At 52.2% G+C, this 10,972-nt stretch overlaps 1 protein-coding gene across 5 annotated transcripts in view; it reads right to left on the bottom strand.

Moving 5' to 3' along the window:
* Positions 1-10,972, bottom strand: part of BSN (bassoon presynaptic cytomatrix protein) — an 88,835-nt gene that overhangs the window by 14,445 nt on the left and 63,418 nt on the right. For all 5 annotated transcript variants that reach the window (XM_021529212.4, XM_085590135.1, XM_085590136.1 and 2 more), the window contains exon 4: positions 927-1,385. In XM_021529212.4, coding sequence (XP_021384887.4) covers positions 927-1,385 — 459 coding nt within the window. The remainder of the gene's footprint in view (positions 1-926; positions 1,386-10,972) is intronic.

Below are 10,972 nucleotides of genomic sequence, written 5' to 3'. Positions count from 1 at the left end.
CACCACTGGGAGCCAGCTCAGAGCAAAGGCTGGGGGTCACCCTGTGTCCCCCAATTCAGTGGCACATCAGTAACTTGTCTGAGCTAATAAAGGCAGGTTAGAGGGTGTGCTGCAAGCAGGGGATGGTACAGCAAATGGCCCTGGGCATAAATATGTTGGGGGACTAATAAATATGTTTGAGAAACTGGGCCTGCAGGCCCCAAGGCACCCTTCAGAAGCAGGGCCGGCCCCAGGATCCTTGCTAGATGCCAGCAGAAATAAACAGCCCCCTTTAATTGGTTTGACAATTAGGCAGTGTGAGGGACAAGTCTCTGAGCCACGGGGACTATGCCATCACACCCAGCCCCGGTGCTTCTGGCAGGACCTGCCACCCTGCCAGCACAGAGGCACCACAGACCACTTGATTTTGGGGACCCAAGGAGCCTTCTCCCTGGGGCTGCGCAGCAGCGAGGGGGGCAGCCATTCCCTCCCAGCTGGTGGGGACCTTCTGTGATGTCCCCTCCCCATGGGGGGCTCTGCTGGCTGCTGCTGGGATGGTTGCTTGTGGGGAAACACCATCCCAAGGCAGCCAAATGTTTCCCCAAATTGTTTTGAATTTTAGAAAAGGTGGGATAAAGAACAGAAAAACACCCACTGCTGCAACATGGAATGCTGAGTTTTCCATTTGACAACAAATCCCAAGTACCCTTATATTATTTTAAGAGAAATCCAGAGGCCAGACATGACCTGAACGATCACATTTTGCCTGAATTGATGTAATCCTAATAAAAAGAAGGAAATATCAGCATGCTGCCATGGAGCATGTGAAGGTCCTTCCCCATTTGTGGGCACAACTACTGACAGAGGCACAGCTCAGTACCACGCCAGCCCGGGGCAGGCTGTGGTGCCCAGGGAGGCTGGGAGCTGGATGCACCCTGAGAGCTCACCTCCTGCTCCTTTGCCCGTGGCGCCTCGGGGAGTGCCTGGCTCTCCTTTCTCTCCACCTCTGGTTTGGGGGTCATGCTCTTCCCCTTTGGAGCGACGCTCTCAGGAGCTCTGGAAGGCTCCGGGGCAGCTTTGGGCAGGGGCTTTTCCTCTGCCGGCAGCGGGGGCTTCTTTTCTGCTGGCGGTGGGGGCTTCTTCTCCGCCGGGGCAGGGCTCGGGGTCCTGCTCTGCTCAGCAGCCCGGAGGCTCCTGGCGGGCGAGGGCTGCTGCTCGGGGGGCGCTGGCTCGGCGGGCACGGGTGCCGGTGTCGGGGCTCTCTGCTGGCCGGCGGCGGGCGGCTGGTGCCGCGGGGAGCCGGCGGGTGGCGGCTTTGCGGTAGGCAGCGGCATTGGGGCAGGGTCGCCGAGGCTGCCTTCCAGCAGCCGCTGAGTTTGGCAGTTCAAGCACAGCCATTCGTTCTTCTGCAAAAGAATGGAAGGAAAAGTCCTGTTGAAATTCTGGGAGCTTCACCGCAGCGGGGATCTCGCGGAGGAGCTCTGCTGGTGGGACACCTGGCAATGGTGCAAAGGATTCAGCCCACCCAAAGCAAATAACCAGCTGTGGAGGGGCATGCAGTGTCATAGCCATACCCTGCAAACCATCCACATCCAGCTTCAACACATCCCTACCCTTGTCCAGAACCCAGAGATGTCCAGCCAGAGGTACCATGGCTGCAGCACAGGGATTGCACATTCTCGCCCAAAATCCCTCAGCATCACCTGCTTTTCCATTCTTCAGCCTGTGGTATTTCAGTTTTAAGTGAAATCAAACAATCAAAGGCAGATTACTACCGTAGCTTAACACTTCTCAGCTCAATACAGCTCCTCTCTCACACTGATTTGTTTTCTTTGATACAATAAAGGTTTAATATCATAATCATAACACTTATGGCTCTTTTTTTTTCTAAGTTAACAAAAATACTAGGTACACAAGTATGCCAGAATTTCCCAAAGATATTAAACAAAGTACACGCTGTGCAGGAAAAGAACAAGACAATCTTGTCTAGTGAAATTCTCAGCAAGAGCTGTCGTTTTATGGCTGGAAAAAGCAGAGGCAAGCAGGGCTGTGAGTGGCAGAGAGCCCACAGGGCTAAGGCAGGGGCTCTGCATTAAGAGATCAGAAGCTTTCCTCCCCCGGGTTGCCCAAGGGCTATTTTTACCCACACAGGGATGTCCAGGAATAGGGGCCTGACATCTCCTTCCCTTTAGATGTTTCAACATCTTAAATCTTTTTCAGTTTTGCTGCTAACAGCACAATATGCTCCAGGTTCTTTTCCCAGACTTCCCATTTGCTGATCCATGGCTCCCAAAGCTCAGGGTGGCTAACCTCAAAGGGTGGCTGGCCCTGAGGAACTGTCATGATGTCCCAGAGGTGGTCTTGGTCTTCAACTGGACCAGCCTGGGGCCAGGGCTGTGTGCCCTGGGGCCCCAGAGGCCATGGTCTGCTTGGAGAAGATGAGGTTCATCAAAATGACATTGAGGAAACAGCCTCAGGTTGCACTAGGGGATGTTTAGATTGAATATTAGGAAAATTTCTTCATTGAAAGGATTGTCAAGCACTGGAATGGGCTGCTCGGGGAAACAGTAGAGTCACCATCCCTGAAGGGATTTAAAAGATGTGTAGATGTGATGCTTAGGGACAGAGTATATTGGTGGCCTTGGCAGTGCTAGGATAACAGTTGGACTCCATGATTCTAAGGGTCTTTCCCAACCTGAACAATTTAATGATTCTAATCTCCAAATCCCATATCTATGGGACAGCAGAACTGTGATAGCCTTGACATCTGCATCCCAGGGATCTCCAGGTTCTGATAAGATGATGGAGATGCCTTGCAGCTGGTGGTGGCCAGGAGCAGCAGGGCTTTCCCACAGACACATCTTCACTCCTGCAGCAATCCAGCCCAGGAGCAGCCATCTAGACCCCCCTCTCCAGGGAGCAGAGGGGCAGGAGGGCTGCTCCTGCTGGAAAGGGGCAGGTGTAAAACATCCTCCCACACCCAGAACCCTGCAGCAGCCCCTGCTCTTCACACAAACATCTTCAAAATACATTAGGGCTTTGGAGGGCCATTAAAAAAATCCCTTTCAGCACGGTAATATTTAATTACTGCTTAATCAAAGAGAAAGTCTAATTAAGGGGCAAGTGTAGCCTATTGTATCTTAATGATTCCATTTGTCTTCTTTTATTTCAGAACTCACTCCCGTGCCTCTGAATCAGATCTGCTTGCCCCACTCTGCTGTGTAATTATTCCAGACTGCAGAAGGAAATGTGATTGTGTGACACAAATTGAAACCATGCCTCATGGAAATACACAACCTTTCATTTTTCATTCAGGGATCCCATTTTTCTTTGCCAGAGCTCCCTTCTTGATGCAGGCAGAAAGGGCAGGGCACAATGCACAGGGGATGGGGTGGATGTGCTAGAGCAAAGCTCAGCTCAGTTCCTGCCCATACCTGTCTGCCACACCACCACACCAGCTCCCACCATGGTCCTGAAGGAGCTTCAAGGGATCAGCTTGCCTGGAACTACCCAGCCTGCCTCACTCATATCCTTTACACCCTCCTTGAATGGGGCATTGTATATCCTCATGATGTCCCAACCTGCTAGGCTTTGGTGACTGGGGACCTCTGCATATGTGATGGGCACAACTGCTTTTGCCCTTCCAGAGAAAAATTCAAGCCCAGAAAGACCAAGGAAGGCCATCACTGGCCACCAGTGCTGCAGATGCCGAGTGCCAGTCAGGTCCCATTCAAGGAGCCCATGGAGAGGCAGATGTCACTGCTGGTGTGATCTCATCAGCACAAGGCTCAGGGCTCCTCCGCAACCAGACAAGCAAAGTACTAATCTATTCCATGGGGATGCCCATCCCTGGAAGTGTTCATGATCAGGCTGGATGGGGCTTTGAGCAACCTGGTCTAGTGGAAGGTGACTGTACCCATGGCAGAGGGGTTGGAATGAGATGAAGGTCCCTTCCAATGCAGATCATTCTACGATTCTATGATCTGATGTCTCTGCAGGTTGGTCTGAGGCTCCTCCCTGAGGTTCCTCCCAGCTGTGGCTCTGCAGCCATTGCTCTTGGCAGCTGCCCCAGTTTGAGCAGCTCACCCTGCCATCCTGCTCTCGTAGATGTGACAGCTCGACTCTTCATGGGACCGCACTGGGAAGTGGATAAGGGAACAATCTCTGTTAAAAATAGCTCTGCCAAAAAGATTGTGGAGCTCCACTCTGAAATGCCCCTCGTCTTTCAAAGCAGGCAAGAAGGCCTGGGTACAGTTGGAAGTCAGGAACTAAGGAAGGGCAAGCAGAGAGGGTCCTTGGGCTTTGCCAGGTGTGAGAGGTGCCTGCCAAGCCCCAGAGACACTTGAATTGAGACACTGGCATATGCTGAGTTTGCATTTTCTCTTACTGGCTTTTCCTTCAGGGTCCTAAATGCTGAAGAGACCCTGATGGCAGTCCTGCACCCTGCGCTTCAATCTGAACCCCTGTGAAAATCACTGTGAGGTTATGGCAGAAAAGTAGTGAAGGGATAAGTGAATTTTCCTGAGCTGTGGGAGAGCCCCATCCCTGTCACAGCCAGTCAGTGCTACGTGGAGCTGTGTGTGAGCACAGACCGTGCTGCTGCAGCCAGTGCAGCGTTTGCTATCACAGCTCACACTGGCTGCAGTGAACACTCCAGCAGCAGCAGCTGTGAGCTGCCCATCTTCCCCATGCACATGAGGGAGAGAGAAATCCTGCCCATGGCAGCTGTGGGAAGGTGGAGGCAAGCAAAGCTGTCCGTGCCAGTAGGAATGCCTCCGGTAAACCATTCTGAGCTCTTTGTTCCATCTTTGAGAGACCTCTGCAGCCCCATCAACCCCAGCACTGACACCTGTCATGTGTCTGAGGGTTAAATCCCAGGGGGATTTAGAATGTGAGGATGCTGAAGTTGAGGCACCTCCCAGCCTTGTGCCAGTGCCCCACGCACTGCCGGTGACAAATGATCCGTCCCTCTCCTGCAGCGTTATCAGCGCGGTGTTTGGTTATCCCACAGCACCTCTGCTCCCTCTCAGAGGGACTGGCTCTGAAGCAGCTTCCTCCTCCACATAACCTGGCCTCAAGCATTTCCCAGAGAACACGGCCAAGGGGATTAAGCTGCCCCTGAGAAAAATGCAAACATTGGAGGAGTGGCTGCTTTGCTAACAGCTTGTAAATCCCCATTGAGATTAACCAGATCCCACGAAGATAATAATAATTAGGCTGTATTTAGTGCTTTACATGTCCAAACCCAGAAAGCCAGGGTGCCCCTTGTTGGGGTGGAAAATGGGTAAAGAGCTTATGGCAAAGGCATGGCAGCTTCAGTCTGACTCTCCACACCTAAAGGTTCTGGAAGCGTTGGCTCTGATCAGGATGAGGATTGGGCTTTGCTTGGCAGTGAGGTTTGCTGCCTTTGAACCGCTGTGGGGTGGGCATGGGAGGTTTAACCATGCTGGAGCACAGTTATGGGGAGCTGGGGCTGAGGAAGCCTGTGGCACGCAGGGAAGATGGGCAACACTGCTGGGGTGCAGAGTGGGCTCCAGGCAGAGGAAAACATCAATAATTAAGAAGAGGGATGAAACCAAAGTGTGCCTGAGATGCCATCTGAAATGAAGAGGTGCTGGCACGGCAGGGCACACTGGAACACAGCCAGGGGCAGGGGGGTGAGGCCACTGGGGGCTGCCCAGCCCAGCTGGTTATCAGCTTACAGCCTTTGAGGGTCACTGCCCTGATTCCTTGGGCTCTCTGCTTTCCTTGTCTCCAAAAACTGGGATTTGCAGAAGAGTCATAGGAAAAGTGGGTTTCTGGAGAGACAATCAGAGCTGCTGGGGTCACAAGAGGCAGGACAGAGCCCTGGGGGCAGGGCATGAGGGACTGAGGAAGGCAGCTTCATTTAAGACAGTGTATCTATGTGGGAATGACCATGCCAGGTTTCAACTGTGCACCATGCGAGTGGCATCAGGGGATGCTGGATTTGGCTGCAATTCCTGCTGGCTCTGCTGAAGGGGCAGCAAGTGCCGTGCCCATGGCTGCCCCTGCTCCCTCCGGGGGGCAGGGTGGGGGGTAGGGGGGTCAGCAGTGAGGGCTGTAGTGGGGATCAGCAGGGACTGGGGTATGCCTGGCCTCCCCAGAGCTCCAGAGCTGGCTGGCAGGTGGCCACAGCCCTGCTGGCCAACCTCCACCAGGTCTTACCCTGCAATTGTTTCAATTTACTAATGGCAGACAACAAAACTGTAATTAACAAGAATAGAAGTCTTCCTGCATAATTCTGGTCAACATTACCACTTGGCAAGTTAATTAAATGCTGAATTCCCCCAGCGCCGCTGGGTTTTTTTAATGATGGAGCCAGAGAGCTTCAGCATCACAGTTAAACATGAATCCTCTGTTCAGTGACTTGGATGTCTGAGAGGTTTGTCGGGAGCCAGTGGTACCAGAAGCTTCCCAGCTTCCCCAGTTAGGTGCTGGTTACCAGTCCCACCATCCCCATCAGCCCCTGTGCCCTTTGGCTCAATCTCTCCAATGCCTGGAAGATGCTCAGCCATGGTCTTCATCCCCACACAATGTGACCCCTGGGACTCTGTCCAGTTACTTAAGCTCTACAGCATTATTTTACACAATCAAAACAGTATCTATTAAAATACTGGGACAAAAATCTGTACAAAGTAAGATAAGCAGAATGAGGTACAAGTATCTCACAAGCCAGATCTCATCTCCCAGCATTAAATGCAGTGAATCTCACCAGAATATTTCATTTATTTGCTGACAAGTACTGTGCAGGGCTCGTCACTGTGACAGATGGATGCCTGGAAAATATGGAAAACACTTCTGGTATCTGAATCAAGATCCAAATTAACAAGAACCTCATAAAATCACTTCCCAAGCCCTCTTCTCAGCCCCACTATCAGGAAAGCGCCCTTTAGGAGGGCTCCTGACAACCAGACACCTTCCACACACCCTCCCACAGCAGAAATGGGGGCATCTCACTGTGTGATCCCAGTTCTCTAACACTCTGCATCCTTGTGCTAAGAACACTGCAGCTCTGACCGTGCTGTGCATGGTTTTTAGCACAGTGTTGAAGGAAAGCGACTAAGTCATGCTTGATCACTGGCAGCCAGGGCTGTTTCAGACCCACCTCAGGCAATGCCAGGGGTCTGTCTGGCAGGTTCCCCACGTTCTTGATGCTCCTGTGCCCTTCCCTCTCTCGGCTCTTTCGGCTGCAGCCTCCCTGGGCAACCCTGGTGCTCACTCATTTCAGATGCCAGTGCCCGAACACTGGCTGATGCTCACTCCCCCTTGGGTTCTGCCCATTCTCCCAGCTGAACTCTCCAGAGCCCCACCAGATCCCCTCTCCACACCTCTCTGAGCACCTTTGACTCAGCTGCCACAGTTTTGGACACAGTGGGGGGAAGGGGGTGTGCCGACCAGTGCCAAAGGCTCATCTCTGGGATTCTTGATTACAGAGGGGAGGAGGTAAAACAAAATCTGACCAAGGCATGTTCACAAAGGGTGCTTTGAACAATCATGTGCCATCAGCAGACAACCACGGGCCTGGTTTTACCTCCACCCCAGCCCTTATCTCTCCTAGGAGGCTGAGGCAGTGATGGGATTTGAAACGAGGGCAAGGAAACAAAAAAGTGCACTGTGATGATGGAAGCACCAGAGATCAGGTGAAGAGATGGAGCACATAAAGGAGGTGCTTGTGGGATGTGCATCTGTGGTGGGAACAGACTAGAGGAATTCAGGTGCCCCAGTGCCAGGAAGAAACTGAGACCAAGGGAAACTGGGGGCAGCATGCAGAAAGGGGAGAGCGTGGGGTTGTGTGTCCCACACCACCATTGACAGCCACCTCCAGGACAGACAGGGCAGAGTGTGGAGTACATTTTTACCTTGATTGTGCCTTTTTTTGCTCTAAAACTACCTCAAAATCCCACTCAAGCTAGATGCAGAACTGTCTGCATGTGTGCTTGCTAAATGCAATGCTGCTTCTGAAGCTTAGCATGTATGTGTGTATATATATATATATAAAATCTGTAAACAAAAAAGGAGCAGTAAAAGGAACTCCCAAACAATGGTCAGTAGAGCAGGTTGTCTCTGGAGCCCCGAGGCCAAACATGGATGCCTGCCAGGCTGGGGGAAGCAGTGGAGCTCCCCACACATCCTTCCCCCTGCCTGGCTGCCTCACCCAGAGTGTAAAGCCACTGCCAGCCTAATGCCACAGGCTCCCAAGTCCATCTGCAGGGAAAGGCAGAGGGGACTGCACACACCTTCGGCAGCTGAGTCTCCTCAGCTGCCAACTGCTCCACACTAATTGACTTCATTGCCATCAACTGGGCAATTTTTAGTGCAACCCCGGGCTTGCAGATCAGCTCCCCTGAAAGCCACCACAGTTATTTCAATCCCTTGCTATTTACAGTGTTTGACTAAGCCATCCAGTGATGTGTTTTCCAGCAACAGACTATTCTTATCTGTTCCTGTGGCCTGTCTCAGGCTGATGGAGCTGATGGTCCCTCCCCAGCTCTATTTTAAAAGTGTGTGATGTATTGATGGCCTTCACACTGCAATAATGTGATTAAAAGCAGCACAGGGTAATGAGATCGCCGGGATGAGCTCTGCCTCACAGGGCTTGTTTTCTGCCTCCCATCTGCTCCACTTCATCCCTTCTCTGTGCTGGGACCTCTCTCAGGTGGAAAACAGACACAGAAAGAGAGGATGGAAGAAGCTGCACACAGTGGCTTAGCGCTGGAGCTGCTGTCAGCATGTTGGGAGGGAAGGACGTGGGCAGAGGCACCTCCTAGCCCTGTGACAGCTGCAGGGAAGACAGTGTGTATTGCACCAGTTCTCCCTTCCCAAATCTACACAGAGGGGACCTGGAGCAGGAGCCAGTGTCAGCTCCACAACCCATCCCCTTTACTGGCACCATGGAGAGGAGAAGGCAAGTAGAGATGGGCAGCCAGATAAGTAACAGCCAGGTGCTACAGTGGCCATCGGAGCCCTGTTCCTTGTCTCTCCCTTCCCCTTGCACGTCTCATCCCAGGGATTATGCTCCCTGCTCCTGGCTGCAGCAGGGATGAACCAGCCCTCCACGGCAGAGCCTGAGGGTCAGCAAAACAGGCCTTGGGGCCTCCCACCCTGCGCTCCGTACTCCCATAGCCAGCGAGGATTATTCCAGCTGAAAGTCTTTGACTGATGAGTAATAGCAATGCTACCCTCTGCTCGCCTTCGAGGAATAGCTGTGCTCTTGCCAAGTCCAGCTTATTGCGCTGCAGCAGCGCTGGCCGGCCCGGTGAACGCCGCCATGCCAAGGGGGAAGCGCCGCAAGCCTCTGCGGCTGTGGGAGAGCTGCAGATGGGGTTGTCACCACCATGAGCAGCCTGGACCACCTGCAGCTCCTTGTGAGCTGCAAACCCCCAAGGCTAAGGCTTTGGGCCAGGGCATCCCATCCTGGGCAGTACCTCCTGCGGCAGAAGTGGAGGCGGAATTATAGAATTACAGAATTGCTTATGTTGGAAATGAGCTGTAAAATAGAGTCCAACTGTCTCCCCAGCACTGCCAAGGCCACCACTAACCCAAGTGCCACATCTGCATGTCTTCTAAATCCCTCCAAGGGTGGTCATTTTATCTTTTCTGTGGGAACCCTGTTTCAGTGCTTGACAAACTTTCTGCAAAGACATTTTTCCTAATATCTAATCTAAACCTCCCCTGTCACAACTTGAGGCTGTTTCCATATCCTAGAATCTGTTACATGGGAAGACCAACCCCCTCCTGGCTTATGTCCTTTCAGGTAGTTGTAGAGAGTTGAAGTTTCCCCCTGAGCTTCCTTTTCTCCAGGCTGAGCCCTCCCAGCTCCCTCAGCTGCTTCTCAAAGGACTTGTGCTCCAGACCCTTCCCCTGCACTGCTGCCAGCTGCAGTAAATGGATGGACTTTTTGGAGTGCTGACCTGTGGATAGGTATCCTGCTTTGCCGTATCCTGGCCTGTCCCAGAGCTCCCAGCTAGGGTCCTTCCCAAATCTGGCTTGACAGAAGCTGAGGAAAATGCCAGCAACTTTTCCATGTTGTCAGGAGCTATGGTGTTAGTCAACCTCAGACTACTTTTTCATATTGTTATTTCACTGCTGGACCCCAAGAATTTTATTTCATGGAACTGGGAAAGCAGCTCACCTTGACTGACCCAAATGCCAAGGGCCAGCTGGACAACATGTTTGGGACATTTGGCTGGGACCCCAGAATAAACACCTGGCTCTGGCATCCAGCTGAAGCCCCCACAGCCAGCAGCTCCCACCCTGGAAACTTCTCATCACCTGCATCCCTGTGCAGCCACAGCCACGAGCCAGGCTCCCCCCTGCTCATCCCTGCCCATCTTCCATCCCCTCTAAAATTAGGGCAGCTGCTGTGGCAGGAAGCACCTTCTGTATTTTTGGAGCTTGAAAAAAAAAAAAGAAAGAAAAAAAAAATCCTTTCTGAACGGCAAGAATGTTTCTAAGTCAAAGGATTTAAACTATTTTGCAATCAAGGAAGTGTATTTCCAAACGAACTGAAGGCGAGAGCCTGGGTGCTGTGTGGGCTGTGTGAAGGGGCTGCTAAAAAAGGGTACACAGCTGTCCAAAATTTGGAAACCAGTGCTTTTGCAGAATATATATAGACATCTCTCCCCACTCAACATATTTCCTTCCAGTTCATTAGATTAAAAAAAAAAAAATCAGTAGGATATTGAGGAGAGCACTTTGATGCTTTTGGTATGTCTAAAAGCCATGGGACCAATTCCCAGGGCTTTGGGTGAGCATCCATTGCCCTGGGAATGGCCTGCTGAGCAGCAGTGTCACTGCCATGCTCCTGCCCTAACACAGACATCCAGAAAGAAACCAGCTGCCTTTGAGAACAGGAAGCAGAGGTGCCACCTCCCAGCAGGGCAATGGTGGTGGAGATAAACATGAGTGGGTTTCCCTGGGGATGGTGAGGAGACATGGAGGCCAACCCTCAGCCTCCTCCAACAGGCCACTC

This window comes from Lonchura striata, chromosome 12 (genome assembly GCF_050655825.1).
Source record: "Lonchura striata isolate lonStrDom1 chromosome 12, ASM5065582v1, whole genome shotgun sequence".
Taxonomy (NCBI): Eukaryota; Metazoa; Chordata; class Aves; order Passeriformes; family Estrildidae; genus Lonchura; species Lonchura striata.
The sequence above is the reverse complement of the archived record's forward strand: the minus strand, read 5'-3'. Positions and strand labels throughout refer to the sequence as shown.